This window comes from Trachypithecus francoisi, unplaced genomic scaffold (assembly GCF_009764315.1).
Source record: "Trachypithecus francoisi isolate TF-2019V2 unplaced genomic scaffold, Tfra_2.0 Lachesis_group12, whole genome shotgun sequence".
Taxonomy (NCBI): domain Eukaryota; kingdom Metazoa; phylum Chordata; class Mammalia; order Primates; family Cercopithecidae; genus Trachypithecus; species Trachypithecus francoisi.
The window spans coordinates 37,622,532-37,639,470 of NW_022681457.1; the positions used below are offsets into that span (position 1 = coordinate 37,622,532).

At 35.2% G+C, this 16,939-nt stretch overlaps 1 protein-coding gene across 1 annotated transcript in view; it reads left to right on the forward strand.

Annotated features, from left to right (window-relative positions):
* MSH4 (mutS homolog 4) overlaps positions 1 to 16,939 on the forward strand; it is a 127,525-nt gene that overhangs the window by 77,348 nt on the left and 33,238 nt on the right. The window contains 6 exon segments of the mRNA XM_033225331.1: positions 8,932 to 8,996; positions 10,148 to 10,317; positions 10,986 to 11,122; positions 12,056 to 12,159; positions 13,244 to 13,368; positions 16,101 to 16,301. Of these exon segments, the coding sequence (XP_033081222.1) occupies positions 8,932 to 8,996; positions 10,148 to 10,317; positions 10,986 to 11,122; positions 12,056 to 12,159; positions 13,244 to 13,368; positions 16,101 to 16,301 (802 nt within the window).

Sequence of the window (16,939 nt, forward strand, 5' to 3'; positions counted from 1 at the left end):
ATCTTATATTTAATGCCATGTTTTTTAAAACTCTCTTGAAGTGGAAAACTTTCTCAGCCTTTGTTCATGATACTGACATTTTGAAGCATAAGGGTCAATTTTTTAAATAGAATTTCATTTCCTCAATTTATGTGATTGCTTTCTCCTGATTAAATTCATCTATGCATATTTGGCGTTAATACCCTATGATATATCCTTTTTAGTACATCACATCAAGAGGCACATAATGCCATTTCCTCATTCTTGGTGATATTAACTGATCAATTTCTTCACCATAAAGTCAGATTTTCTTTTGTGATTAATAAGTTGTTAATCTATGGAGAGTTATATTGAGAATGTGTAAATAACCCCATCCTCATCAAACTTCCACTAATTGATTGTAGAATAAACTGATGACTCTTACCTGAAGTAATTATTACCCTGATGGTTACAAGATGATTATTTTCTCATTAACTTTTAAATACTACACTGTGTAAAACTTGTTTTTATTAAAGTGATAAAGGGAACTGATTTTGAAAGAGAAATAATGAAAAATATGGAATAATTTTATTATAGAAATTATTCTAATAAATATTAATATAGTTTGGCTCTGTCTCCACCCAAATCTCACCTTAAATTGTAAGAATCCCCACATTTTAAGGGCAGGGCCTGGTGGAGATGATTGAATCATGGGGGTGGTTTCTCCCATACTGTTCTTTTGGTAGTGAATAAGTTTCACAAGTTCTGATGATTTTATAAAGCAGAGTTGCCCTGCACATGTTCTTGCCTACTGCCAGGTAAGATGTAACTTTGCTCCTCATTTGCTTTCTGCCATGATTGTGAGGCCTCCCCAGCCATGTGGAACTGTGAGTCAATTAAACCTTTTTCCTTTATAAATTACCCAGTCGTGTGTATGTCTTTATTAGCAGCTGAGAACAGACTGATATAGTAAATTTTACCAGTAGAGTGGGGTGCTGCTGTAAAGGTACCTGAAAATATGAAAGTAACTTTGGAATTGGGTAACAGGCAGAGACTGGAACAGTTTGGAGGGCTCAGAGGACAGAAAGTTGTAGGAAAGTTTGAAACTTCCTAGAGACTTGTTGAATGGCTTTGACCAAAATGCTGATAGTGAGAGGGACAACAAGGTCCAGGCTGAGGTGGTCTCAGATGGAGATGAGGAACTTTTTGGGAACTGGAATAAAGATCACTCTTGCTATGCAAAGAGACTGGCAGCATTTTCCCCTGCCCTGGAGACTTGAGAGAGAGGGTATCTGGGGAGAAGAAATTCCTAAGCAGTGAAGCATTCAGGAGGAAGCAGTGCTTAAAAGTTTGGAAAATTTGCAGCCTGAGGATACAATAGAAAAGAAAATCCCATTTTCTGGGGAGAAGTTCAAACCAGCTGAAGAAATTCGCATAAGTAACAAGGAGGCAAAAGTTAATAATCACCAAGACAGTGGGGAAAATGTCTCTAGGTCATGTCAGAGACCTTTGTGGCAGCCCCTTCCATTACAGGTCCAGAGGCCTAGGAAGAAAAAATGTTTTTCTGGGCCCCCTTGCTCTGTGCAGCCTAGGGACTTGGTGCTCTGCATCCCAGTTGCTCCAGCTATGGCTAAAAGTGGCCAACATACAGCGTGGGCCATGGCTTCAGAGAATGCAAGCCTCAAGCCTTGGCAGCCTCCATGTGGTGTTGAGCCTGCAGGTGTACAGAAGTCAAGAATTGAGGTTTGGGAACCTCCACCTAGATTTCAGAGGATGTATGGAAACGCCTAGATGTCCAGGCAGAAGTTTGCTTCAGGGACGGGACCCTCATGGAGAGCCTCTGTCAGGACAGCACAGAAGGAAAATGTGGGGTAAAAGTCCACACACAGAGTCCCTACTTGGGCATTGCCTAGTGGATCTGTGAGAAGAGGGCCACTGTCCTCCAGACTCCAGAATGGTAGATCCACCGACAGATTGCACCATGCACCTGGAAAAGCCACAGACACTCAACACCAGCCTTAAAAGCAACTGTAGGGTTCACGGGGCTGTACCCTGCAAAGGCACAAGGGCGGAGCTGCTCAAGGCTGTGGGAGTCCACTTCTTGCATCAGTGTGACTTGTATGTGAGATATGGAGTCAAAGGAGATCATTTTGGAGCTTTAAGGTTTGACTGTCCCGCTGGGTTTTGGACTTGTATGGGGCCTGTAGCCCCTTCATTTTGGCCTTTTTCTCCTATTTGGAATGGGTATATTTACGCAATGCCTATACCCCAGTTGTATTTAGGAAGTAACTAACTTGCTTTTCAGTTTTACAGGCTCATAGGCAGAAGTGACTTGCCTTGTCTCAGATGAGACTTTGGACTGTAGACTTTTGAGTTAATGCCAAAATGAGTTAAGACTTTGGGAGACTCTTTGGAAGGAATGATTGGTTTTGAAATGTGAAGACATGAGATTTGGCAGGGGCCAGGGGCAGAATGATATGATTTGGCTGTGTCCCCACCCAAATTTCGCCTTGAGTTGTAATAATACCCACATGTCAAGGGCAGGGCCAGGTGGAGATCATTGAATCATAGGGCAGTTTCCCCCACCCTGTTCTCCTGGTAGTGAATAAGTCTCATATGATCTGATGGTTGTTTAAATGGGGAGCTCCTCTGCACATGTTCTTCTTGCCTGCTGCCATGTAAGACATGACTTTGCTCCACATTCACCTTCTGCCTTAACTGTAAGGCCTCCCCAGTCATGTGGTATTGTGAGTCAATTAAACCTTTTTCCTTTATAAATTACCCAGTCTTGGGTATGTCTTTCTTAGCAGCATGAGAATGGACTAATACAAATATATATATAGTTAAAGTAATGTGGCAAAAGACTTCAGAAATGTTATCACCTTTCTTGTAATGAAATAAATGGAATAAATCACCAGAAAAATATTGAGAGATTTCATGAAACACAAATGTTAAACTTTGGTATGTCAAAAGCAAAGTAAAAGGCAAAGATAGGAAAAATTTATAACAAATGACAGTGTATTAGTCTGTTTTCATACTGCTATAAAGAACTACCCAAGACTGGGCAATTCATAAAGGAAAGAGATTTAATTGACTCACAGTTCAGTATGGCTGGGTAAGCTTCAGGAAAGGTACAATCACGGCAAAAGGAGAAGGGGAAACAAGGAAACTTTGTTACAAGGCAGCAAGAAAGAGAGGGAATGCAGGAGGAACTACCCTACGTTTATAAAACAATCAGATCTTGTGAGAACTCACTCACCATCATGAGAATAGCATGAGGGAAACTGCCCACATGATTCAATTACCTACACCTGGTCTCTCCCTGGAAAAGTGGGGATTGTGGGAATTATAGGAATTATAATTTATGATGAGATTTGGGTGGGGAGACAAAGCCTAACCATATCAGACAGACAAAATACTGATTTCTGTCATCATAAAACTCATGTAATTTCATAGGAAAATATTGAAAAGCCAATGGAAATATGGAAAATGACCCAAAGAAGGAAATCAAAGTGATTCATAAATAGTACCAAAAATGTTAACCTCATTATTAATCAAAGCAATACCAGTTAAAACCATTGTTCTTATCTGTCAAAGAAGCAGACATTTTCATTTATCTTAATGGATGTAACTCATTTCTAATTAGAGATCTATGAGATAGACAACTTTAATTAAACAGCTGATAAAAATTCCAATTTTACGTACTTTACAGGAAATTGTACTGGAAATGTTTACGACATATATCTTTTGATCCTGTAATACTACTTCTAGAGATTTGTCTGAAAGAACTTTTCAGAAATGTTGGCCAGTATTTATGTCCAACAATGGTCATTACAGTATTATTTATTTATGTCAGTGAGAAATTGTAGTAGAGTAGAACTGCAATAATTACAGGAAGAGACTATTTTCTTTCCATAGACTAGAATATTATGAATTATTAAACATTTTTGCCTTGAATAGTTTTTTATATGTATGCTATAGTGTAAGTTGAGCATCCCTAACCCAAAAGTTAAAAATTTTAAATGCTCCAGATTCAGAAACATTTTGAGTAACAATGTGATGTCACAAGTGGAAAATTTTACATCTTCATCTTACATAATGGGTTGCAGGCAAAATGCAGGTACTTAACACAGTTTATTCAGCATCCTCAAGGGAAAAAAGACCCTCCCAGTTCCCTTCATCTGTAATATATCTTTTCTGTGCACTCCCAGATTATTCTATGCAAACATGCCCACAAAGGGTAATACAGTGACACAGTGGCAGGTCAGATGTGCCAATGGCAAGTTTCCATGATGTCCCATATAGGGCCAAGACTGATGTGCATTACTGTTTTTTGCTTATTGCCTGCTTGGTCTAGTGGTTAAGATAACAAAAACATAAAACAAAACAAAGAAAATGTCATAAAGGCCTGCAGTAACAGTGATAAGAAAAAGAGGAATCACTTAAACATTTATATATAACACAGAAAGTCAAGCTGTTGGAGAAACCGGATAATGGTATAAGTGTGAAAGGTCGTAAAGAAGTGTATGCTGTTAGAATGACTGCCAGATATGACCTAAAGAAACAAATGGATAAACTGAATTATATGCTGAAAGTGATGAATAGAAGCTAATGAAAAGTAGAAAAACACTGCATAACATTTTAAAAAAAAAGAAAGAAAGAATGGATCCATCTGCCTCGCAGTGAACACATGTCACTTAATGGTATACTGATCATGAAACAAGTGAAGATGTATCACAATGAAATGAAAATTGAAAGGAACTGTCAATATTTAACAGGCTGGTTGCAGAAATTTAAGAAGAAAATGACATTAATTTTTTTAAGATTTATAGTAATTGAGCATCTGCTGATCATGAAGCATTGGAGAAATTCATTGATGAGTTTGCCAAGGTCATTGCTGATGAAAATCTGATGCCAGAACAAATTGATAACGCTGATTAAACATCATTGTTTTGGCATTATTGCCTCAGAAAGACACTGACTATAGGTAATTAAGCAGCCCCTGTGGGAATTAAGGATACCAAAGACAGAAAACAACTATTCTGGGCTGTGCTAGTGCAGCAGGCGCACGTAAGTGTAAATGTGCTGTCATAGATAAAACCTTGTGTCCTCAGTTTTCAAGGAGTGAATTTCTTACCCGTTCATTATTACGCTAACAAAGAGGCCTGAATCACCAGGGACATTTTTTTTTTTTTTTCCAATTGGTCTCACAAACATTTTACATCAGCAGCTCATGCTCACTGCAAGGAATCCGGATTGGATGATGATTGAAATATCCTGTTATTCCTTCACAACTCTTCTGTTAATCCTCCAGCTTCAATTTTCATCAAAAATAATGTTTATGCCATATAGTTTCCCCTAAATGTGACTTCATTAATTCAGCCATGTGACTGTGATGAGAGTATCCTTAGATCAATGAAGAGTAAATATAAAAACACTTTTTAAAATATTTTTAATTTTTATTTTAGTTTTGGGGGTACATGTGCATGTTTGTTATGTGGGTAAACTTGTGTCTTGGGGGTTTGTTGTACAGATTATTTCACCACCAAGGTACTAAGCCTAGTACCCAATAGTTACTTTTTCTGCTCCTCTTCCTCCTCTCACCCTTCACCCTCAAGCAAACGCCATTATCTGTTGTTCCTATCTTTGTGTCCATGAGTTCTCATCATGTAACTCCCACTTTTAAGTGAAAACATGCAGTATTTGATTTTCCGTTCGTGTGTTAATTAGCTAAGGATAATGGCCTCCAACTCCATCCATGTCCCTGCAAAAGACATGTGTTTTTTTTATATATATATATAGCTGCATAGTATTCCATGATGTATATATACCACATTTTCTTTATCCAATCTGTCACTCATGGGTATTTGGTTGATTCCATGTCTTTGCTATATTGTGAACAGTGCTGCAGTGAACATTCATGTGCATTTGTCTTTATTGTAAAACTATTTATATTCCTCTGCATATATACCCAGTAATGGGATTGCTGGGTCGAATGGTGTCTCTCTTTTCAGTTCTTTGAGGAATTGCCACACTGCTTTCCACAATGGTTGAGCTAATTTACATTCATATACCAACAGTGTATAAATGTTCTTCTTTCTCTACAAGCTCACCAGTATCTGTTGTTTTTTGACTTTTTAGTAAGAGCCATTCTGACTGGTGTGATATGGTATCTCATTGTGGCTTTGATTCACATTTCTCTAATGATCAGTGATATTGAGCTTTATTTTCATATGTTTGTTGTCCACATATATGTCTTTAGAAAAGTGTCTGTTCATGTCCTTTGCTTACTTTTTAATGAAGTTGTTTGTTTTATTCTTGTAAATTTAAAAACACTTTCTTGAACAGCGTGCTAGCGGCAGTGAACAGAAGCATAGATGTGGAAGTTTTTTTACAGTTGCAGTCTTGCTCTGTGCCCAGGCTGGAGTACAGTGGCACAATCATGGCACACTGCACCCTTGAAATTCTAGGTTCAAGTAATCCTCCCACTTTTCCTGAGTAGCTGGGAGTACAGGCATATGTCACTATACCCAGCTAATTTAAAAAATTATTTTTATAGACAGGGGTCTTGCTATGTTGCCTAGGCTGGTCTTGAACTCCTGGCCTCAAGCAATCCACCTGCCTCATCCTGCTGAGTCACTGAGATTACAGGTGTGAGTCCCCACACCTGATGATGGAAGGTTTTCAAAAGGAGTTTAGTATGAAGAATGCCGTATATGCTGTTGCCAGTGCTTGCAACATAGTTACTAAAGACATGGTTGTACATGCCTGGCACAACCTCTGGCCTGTGATGCTGTTCAATGATGGTGATAAAACAAAGTGGTGACTTTGTAGGATTCCATATGTCAAGTGAGAAAAAATTATGTCTGACCTCCCAAAATATGCAAAATGTATACTTCCAGAGTCTGTCAGTAAGCTGGAAGAAGTGGCTGTTGAAGTTTGTATTTATTTATTTATTTATTATTTGAGATGGAGTCTCACTCTGTCACCCAGGCTGGAGAGCAGTGGTGCAATCTCAGCTCACTGCAACGTTTGCCTCCCAAACTCAAGCCATCCTCCCACCTCAGCCTCCTGAGTGGCTGGGACCACAGGCATGCACCACCATGCCCAGCTAGTTGTTTGTATTTTTGGTAAAGATGGGGTTTTGCCACGTGGACCAGGCTGATATTGAACTCCTGAGCTCAAGCAATTTGTCCACCTTGGCCCCCAAAGTGGTGGGATTACAGGTGTGAGCCACGGTGCCAGGCCAATTGACATTTTTAACATCAATAATGAGGCTCCAGCTGTTCATTAATCAACAGATGATGAAATAGAAAAAATGGTTCTGATTCAAGGTGATCATGACAGTAATGACGATGAAGATGATGTTGTAACGCTGCAGAAAAAATGCCTATAGATATGGTAAAAATGTGTGATGGGCTTATTGAAAATCTACAGTTTTTATTAAGCAAAATAAAATTCCTATTTTTACCATATAAGAATGGAGCAGCACACATTCATAACAGAACAAGAAATCATGTCAGTTATAAAATCAAAGAGAAATTTCTATGACAAAAACCATTGTTAATGAAGCAGATGACTCTAGAGGAAACATTTTTAAAAGCTGGCCAGCAAAATGCCTCCATATCCTTAGAATACCCACTTCCTGGTCCGTTAACTGTTTCTGATGTTTCACTCAGAAAAATAAAGTACAGCTTACTGTAACCTCTTAATCAAAATATAGCATCATAGGTGGATACTGAAAATTTAGTTGTTGCTGTTGTTTAAGAGCTAATGCAGGTACTCTGGGGGTGCTACCGTGCTGTTACCCTGAACACATTTTTTTCACTGTATTAATGGTGTGTCATTTTTTTTTTTTTTACTGTTAAGTACTTATGGGTAAATAAATGTTAAAAAATGATTGCTTATTGGTAGCATATAAATTCAGAGTTGGGAATGATAGTGATGCCAAACAATCACAAATAAGTGACTGAAATAGTGACACATTTGCTTTCTGGTGGTTCCATGTACACAGAATTTTATGCACAAAGTTATTTAAAGCGTTGTATAAAATTACCTTAGGCTATGTGTATAAGGTGTACATGAAACATAAATGATTTTCATGTTTAGACTCAGGTTTAATCTCCAAGATATCTCACTGTGTACATATGCAAATATTCCAAAATCTGAAAAAAATCCAGAATCTGAAACTTCTGATCCTAAGCATTTTGGGTAAGAAATACTCAACCTGGATTAAGTCAGGGGTTGGGGAAGGAGCATACAATGATATAAAATTATTTATTTTAGATACTGGCAGGAAATATACTGTAATATTTAGAATGTCTTTGAAATGATAGTAGATTTAATTTTTTTCTTTCAGTTTTGGTGAATTTTTTACTTATCTGTCTGTGCATATTATTTTCTGTTCATAAGCAAAAAAGTTATTACCATTGCTTCATATTAAACTAAAAACGGAGGTAATGGTCAAACTAAATATACTTTCCCCTCTTCTTTTCTGTTTATTTAGTTAGTGACCCCTCATAGTCTTCATTAAGCAAAATAAAATTCCTATTTTTACTATACAAGAATTGAGAAATTACTCTATTTATGAATATACAAAGCATTTTTTTGGTTTAATGTATATCTAACCTAAATTTTGGAATTATATGTAGAGTACTCTAAATGTACAACAGTAGTTGTTTAAGTACCTATATCTATAAGTAGCCGGGTGTTAACAATTAGTAGGGAGGAAGAAAAATAAAAATTATAATAAGCAGTGGATGGCACTTATTAGTCATGTACTCTTTATCTGGAAAAAGGGAAAGATACTGTCTATACTCAGCTATATAGCTAAAAATATATTTTATGAGGATATAAATGAGGAAATGAAGAAAGCACTTGGTAAACTATAAAGTATTAAACAAATGTAAAATAATATGTTTGAATGATCTTATAATTGATTATCCTTAACTTTTTTATTTTATTCTTTACTAGATTGCTATGAAGAACTGTAACACACCTTTATTAAGAGCTTACTATGGTTCCTTGGAAGACAAGAGGTCTTTGTCACTCAACTGTTATTTAAAAATACGATTATTCTCTTCTTCCTGATCATAACTGATTTTAAATACTCTAGTTGTATTCTATGGAACAATTACTTGAGTTTTGGTTAACAGAATCTTTAACCTATTCATCAAAATTCTAATTGTACATTTCATGTTATCAGTACAATAAATAGGGTAACAACACATTGATTATTTGTGTTAAAGGACAATTAGAATAGCATGAGAACTTGAAATCCATGCACAATTTTAATATTTCTTTTTAAAGCCATTCTCCATGGAAAGACTTGCAAATAATAAAAATATATTTCTTCATTTTGTTAAATCATGAAGGGTCTAATGTAACAAAAAATAATAGATATAAATATTGAATACAATCTAAATGCCATTTAATTTTAACACTATTAAACTATTAGCAGTAGTTGTGGACTGAAGAACTACTGGTTTAGTCCAGACCTTGATTCTGAACTTAAAAGATTTGTGATACCTAAGAACTATTCTTCTATTAATTGAAGAAATATACCCTGTGTGAGGTCACACATTGAAGTTAATAATAAAACTGGCTTAATTACAAATAAAATATAGAATGAAATGAAGAAAAAGTTGAGGAAAATATATGTTACCAGATTTCTGGTTTGCATAATCACTGCACTTTACCACTGATAATTGTGAGGTTCCTGTTAACGCTGTCTACATATGTGTTTAGTGACCGTTGCCTCTACTGAAGGCAGGGATCATATGTTATTCTTCTCTGAATCTCTTCACCTAGCGAAGTGCTTGATATATGGTGTAAGTTAATGTTTATTGAATGAATGAGCATGAAGCTAGAATTTTTATAACAGTTCTTTAGAGATATATTTTGTACCCACAGGCACATCAGTATATGTAATTTGTGAGCTCTATTAGCAGACGTAGAATTGTTCTTGGGGTCCTGATGCTGTTTTAGACTAGTCCTGACTGATGAAACAGTTTAAATATGAAATAGTCACAGCTCTAACTTAAGCAAATTTAAATATTTGTTGCTTAATTAGTTATTACAAAATAACTTTCAACAAAAATTTGCTATCATCAACTGTGATTCAAATTATAAATTAAAATAACTCTTTGACTTATTGTCTGTAATGTTCTTCTTTTGGCCTTAATATTAGGTTTGGAATCATACTTGAAAAGATTAAAACAGTAATTAATGATGATGCAAGATACATGAAAGGATGCCTGAACATGAGGACTCAGAAGTGCTATGCAGTGAGGTCTAACATAAATGAATTTCTTGACATAGCAAGAAGAACATACACAGAGATTGTAGATGACATAGCAGGTAGTTTATTTATTTGTTAATGTTTTTCTGTTTTGTAGGGATGAAACAGCCTTTCCAGGACATGCTGTCCTTTTTTGCTGCTGATGACTAGCCATACATATTTTAAATTTATTTTTTGTTGCCAAAATATAAGTTGAGCATGTAGTGCCATTTAAGGAAACAGCATATGTGGTAGCCTTCATACTAAACTCCTTTTGAAAACCTTCCATTGCCAGGTGTAGTAGCTCAAGCCTGTAATCCCAGCACTTTGGGAAGCCAAGGAGGGCTGATAGCTTGAGTCCAGGAGTTTGAGACTAGCCTTGGCAATATAGTTAGTCTTTTGTAGAGACAAAATGTTGTCTCTACAAAAACTGAAAAAATTTGCCAGGCATGGTGATGTATGCCTGTCATCCTAGCTACTCAGGAGGTTGAGGTAGGAGGATCATTTGAGCCCAGGAGGTTGAGATTGCAATAAGTTATGATTGTGCCACTGTGCTCAGGCTGGGCGACACAGTGAGATCCTGTTTCAAAAAAAAAAAATTATTAGAGTTTGAAAGAGCAACAAGACCTCCTATTTATGTATAAACCAATAAGAATTTAAAAACCATATGACTTTAAAACAGAGTGATTTTCTCATTAAAATTTATTTATTTTGTTTTGTTTTTGTTTTTCTTGTTTCTGGTCACCAGGAATGATATCACAACTTGGAGAAAAATATAGTCTTCCTTTAAGGACAAGTTTTAGCTCTGCTCGAGGATTTTTCATCCAGATGACTACAGATTGTTTAGCCCTACCTAGTGATCAACTTCCTTCAGAATTTATTAAGGTTCATTTTAGAGTGGTTAGGAAATTATTGTTGCTGATTTTATAGAATTACATCTACGTATTTTGGGGACTTCTTGAGTTTTACAAGCCAAATTTCTGAATGTTCGATATCTTCTCCTATTCCTACCCACCCACCTAACTAATATACTAATCTAAGAGTGATTTATAAACTTTTGCAGAAATATCAAACTCAGTGTTTTCCATAGTTCTGGGAGCTTGGTGTAAGAAAAAAAGGAAAATGAAGAAAGAACATCCAAAAGCTGTTTATGAAAATAGAAATTAGGAAAATACCACACCATTTGCCCGTTAAAGGTTTAAAAAGTCCTGAAGTAAAGAAATCTACTTAACTTTAAAAAAAAATCTAGTATTTCCAAACCTTTGTACCACAGGAATATTTTTTCCTATATAGCTCCTTTACAATATACCAGTTTGGGAAAGTCTAACCCACTCTAATCTTTGTTCTGTCTGCTTCCTGGGGGTACTTTTTGATAAGAACAAACCATTTAGCTTTCAGGCTTTTAGAGTTTGAGTAAGATGAGAGATTTGAGTTGAGGTTCAGATATAGGACAAGAGCTGCAACAGGGGTCAGAGATGGAGTGAGGATCTCTGATGTCCATCATGCATGTTACTTGGTAATAAGATGTAGTGTTTTTAACATTTTAAGACCTATCAGAATAGTCATCCCAGATGAACTAGGTCAAAATATCCTGCTTTAAAAAAATGAATGTATGGGTTAAAAAAATTTGGCTTTATCCTTTGAAGTGATCTTCCTTTTATGTTTCACAAATGTTATTTAGAACTTTCTTTGTGATGCCATATCTCAAAGATTAAAATGATTAACTTAAATACCCATGTGTCTGTTCTTTAAACTCTTATGTTATATTTCACAATAGTGTGCACTTATCTTGACATTTGTTTTTTAATCTCCCAGCAGATTTCTAAAGTGAAAAATTCTTATAGCTTTACATCAGCAGATTTAATTAAAATGAATGAAAGATGCCAAGAATCTTTGAGAGAAATCTATCACATGACTTATATGTAAGAGCATTTGAAATATTTGAATATTGAATTAAATTGGTTTAATTTGAGAAACTGTTACAATTGTATTAATTTAATTGTTATCTAATTACAGACAATTGTAGAATGAAGTACGTTAGCAAAGGAAGTCTATCTTTGTGATTAGAATCACTGAGCCTCACAGAAGCTTCGGGGAAGATCTAATTGCAAACAAATACTATTATAATTGATATTTCTGTAATATGCATTCTACCATGATGTAGAATTTGGCACATCATGGGCTTACCTGGGCTTCATTCAGTTTATTCTTTTTCTATGGTCTGTAATTCCTCAGCTTCTTATACCTTGATAGTAATAATTGAATAGCAATATCACAATAGTGTCAGTTCTTTTGCTGGCCATGAAATAGCAATATAGCCAGAAAGAAGTAGAAGATTTAGAACACTTATTAGGCTGAGGTAATAAAGAGAAAAGTTGGGCTTTCAAGACAATTTCAAAGCATGTACCACAAACATTTTAATATATAGTAAGTTTTGGGTACATATTTATCTTTACAAGAGAAAAACTTTTTGCACTGTATCACAGTATAACTCTGCCTTATAAAAACTTAAATAATTATATTATTCAGATATCGTGTCTGTGTGCATGCGTGTGAGTGAGAGAACAAGTGCGAAAGAGAAAGAAAAAATGGGTGAGAGAGAAAATGCATATAACTTTTGTGTTGAACTTAACATTTGCAAATTCATAAAGTGATTAGCAAATGGGATCTTTCCAAGTATGAGTGCTTGATTTGACCTACATCAATTATTTTAATAATAAAAACTTATTTTATTAATATCATATAAAAGCAGTTATTTCAAAAATGTGATGTTAATACACCAGAAGATAGATTCTTTGCCACTAAGTAGCTGTGATCTTGAGCAAAAACTTCAATTTCCTCATCTCTAAAATGAGACAGTTGAACAATAGGCTTTATCTATAGTGTATAACTCAGGTGTGAATATTATTTTACTTCAGGCAGTGAATTTAATATTATTTTACACTTACAATGTATATCCCTCTTGACAAAACATTATTACATGTCTTACCAAACATGTGTTTTCAGGATAGTGTGCAAACTGCTTAGTGAGATTTATGAACATATTCATTGCTTATATAAACTATCTGACACTGTGTCAATGCTGGATATGCTACTGTCATTTGCTCATGCCTGCACTCTTTCTGACTATGGTAAGTTGCTTTCTTTGGAATAAACATATTGCATACTTAAATTTGTATTCCATTCAAACAATTTGATATAATAGTTATGACATTTAAAATTTTTAACTTGAAATAGAATCTCTTGCCTCTGGTGCTAGACAAAGACACAAAATAAAGAAAATGAGATTACCCTTAAAATTTTTTTTGAAGTAAAAATTATTCTCTCAAAAATTGGCAAACCAAAAAGAAAAAATTGCAAGAAACTAAAGATTCCCAGAATAAGAAAGACTGCAAGAGCTGTCTCCTTGGTAAAAATGACAATGATCTAAATTTATAAAGTTCAAATCTGAATACTTATTAGAAGCAGTGTGATAAATATTAATAGAGAGAAATGCATCTCCAGAGTGAGCATTTTAATCCACTAGCTCCTTAGATGTGAACATACCAAAATTAGGAATTATGTAATTTATTTTTATATCCCAAATCTATACAAAGGCCATGAATATAAATGTTAAGTAATTTTCTCATGTTAAATGAATACTTCGAGTTAGTGCTTTGACATTTCTTATCTAACTTACCAGTAATAACCATACTCCAGTATGCAAATTTACTGGACTAGTATGTGATAATTATGGTTGAATAGTTGTAGGCTTCATTACATTAAAAACATTGAAATTTCTAATGTAAATCAGCAGTAAAATTCATAAAATGTTATGTTAATTTACTTTTATGGGAGGTATCTTAAGATTTTTTCATATTTCTTATGGAAATATTAACTTTTTCTATTGATATTTCATAGCCAAAACTTTTCAAACTTTTATATCTTCTTTGGGTCAAAACTGTACTTTAGGGGTCAGATATTCCAATGGTAGTTTTTTTTAAAAAACTATTAAGAGATTTAGTATTGCTTCATTTTAGTTTGAGAAGGATCATTCTGAAACTCCATATCTATAAAGAATGAATTTTTGAAAATACTTAAAATTTTTTTTCTAACCTCACTTTTATGATGAATGTTTTCAAGTTTATCTATGCATTTGAGATAAAGGTATGTAACATTTTGGTTTTCACATATCCTTTCACCCTCTTCCTCCTCGCCTCACCTCAGGTGGTATCCATAGAGACCTGATCCTTTTTTGTTTCTATAAATTAACAAATTATTTGTGTTGATCTTCCCTATTCTCTGAAATTTCCTTTTATACAACATTTCTACATAGGCTTATAAATAATTATTTTTATATTTGATTTTATTCTATAATCTTACCTCAACTTATAAGCTAGGTATTTAAAACCAGTCTGGGCAACATAGCAAGACCTTATCTCTTAAAAAAAAATGGTGAGAAGTTGTGGCAGGTGCCTGTACTCCCAGCTACTTGGGAGGCTGAGGCAGGAGGATGGCTTGAACCCAGGAATTTGAGCTGCAATAAACTATGATTTTGCCTCCGCTTTCCAGCCTGGGTGACAGACCAAGACCCTGTCTCTAATAAATACATAAATAAATGCTAAGTGTGCCAAATTTGAAATATTATTTAAAGTGGGGAAGTAGTGTTTAAGATAGAGTAAGTAAATGTGCAACTCTATAGTACCAGTAACAAATTATGATTTTTAAAGTACAATCAATGAGTACTTGGTTCTTTTTTATTTTTATTTTTATTTTTATTTTTTTTTGATACAGGGACTCACTTTGTCACCCAGGCTGGAGTGCAGTGGCACAGTCTCAGCTCACTGCAGTCTTCACCTCCCAGGCTCAAGAGATCCTCCTATCTCAGCCCCACAAGTAGCTGGGACTATAGGCATGAGCCATCACACCTGGCTAATATATATATTTTGTAGAGATAGGGTTTGACCATGTTGCCTAGGCTAGCCTTGAACTCCTGAGCTCAAGCAATCAAGCAGTCTGCCCTCCTCGACCTCCCAAAGTGCTGGGATTACCAGCATGAGCCACCATGCATGGTCTACTTGGTTCTTTTTAATTTACACAAAGCTGAAAATTTTATAAACTATTTTGGAGCTCAGCAATGGTAAAGAACTAAATTCTAGAGTTCTCTAGAAGTGAATAAAAGTTGTGATAGTTCATGCACACGTATGTTTATTGCGGCACTATTCACAATAGCAAAGACTTGGAATCAACCCAAATGTCCATCTGTGACAGACTGGATTAAGAAAATGTGGCACATATACACCATGGAATACTATGCAGCCATAAAAAAAGGATGAGTTTGCGTCCTTTGTAGGGACATGGATGCAGCTGGAAACCATCATTCTTAGCAAACTGTCACAAGAACTGAAACCAAACACCGCATGTTCTCACTCATAGGTGGGAATTGAACAATGAGATCACTTGGACTCGGGAAGGGGAACATCACACACTGGGGCCTATCATGGGGAGGGGGGAGGGGGAAGGGATTGCATTGGGAGTTATACATGATATAAATAATGAATTGATGGGTGCTGACGAGTTGATGGGTGCAGCACACCAACATGGCACAAGTATACATATGTAACAAACCTGCACGTTATGCACATGTACCCTAGAACTTAAAGTATAATAATAAAAAAAAAAAGTTGTGATAGTGATTAGAGTATGTCTATTATAAATTAGAAGAATTTGGGTGGGGATTTGGGATAATATAATACCTTAATGTTATTATTCCAAATTGACCAGTGTGAAAATCACTAAGATATAGAGAGTACATACACACTACAAAATCTTTAGACACAAATATATTAATCTTTAAAAACCATTCTATTTTTTTTTTCTTAAGTTCGACCTGAATTTACTGATACTTTAGCAATCAAACAGGGATGGCATCCTATTCTTGAAAAAATATCTGCGGAAAAACCTATTGCCAACAATACCTATATTACAGAAGGGAGTAATTTTTTGATCATAACTGGACCAAACATGAGTGGAAAATCCACATATTTAAAACAGATTGCTCTTTGTCAGATAATGGCCCAGATTGGTAAGTTATGGCTTTATTTATAATGACCAGTTTGACACTCTTTTCAGAATGCTTTGTGCCTAATTTTTTTGGGGTCCATGTGCCTAATTAACCCGAGAACAGTTTGGAGCAGATTCTGTTACCTAAAAATATTACAGTGTGTCTGTTGCGTAGAGTATAACTTTACTATTCGATATTTATTAAGCTTCATCCAATTTCAATTGCATTGCACGAAAATGTTTTTGGGATACTGCAAAAGTGGGACCATTCTTACTATAACTATTAAAGTTGCATCAATTATTACTAAACTGAATCATGCAATTATTTCTGGTTCAAAAACAAACCTTGTGAGAAAAAGTGAAATGAGTAGGTTAAGCTGTTGCCTTTAATAATCCATGTGAGTTTTTTCCAAAATTATTAAATATAGTATTGAGCAGAGAAACATTTCCCTTAACTTGAGGAGAAACAATAACTCGGCTATAGCAGTTGATATATTATACACACACATGTGCATATATTTATCTAAATGGCTGTCACTGAGCCAACATTGTCACCTATTTCTTAATATGGTTGCACAGCTTAACTCCTATCTCTGAAAACTGGATTTCCTTGAGAACTGTATGAATCAGAGATGAGATACTTGGCCAAAATGAAGTGGT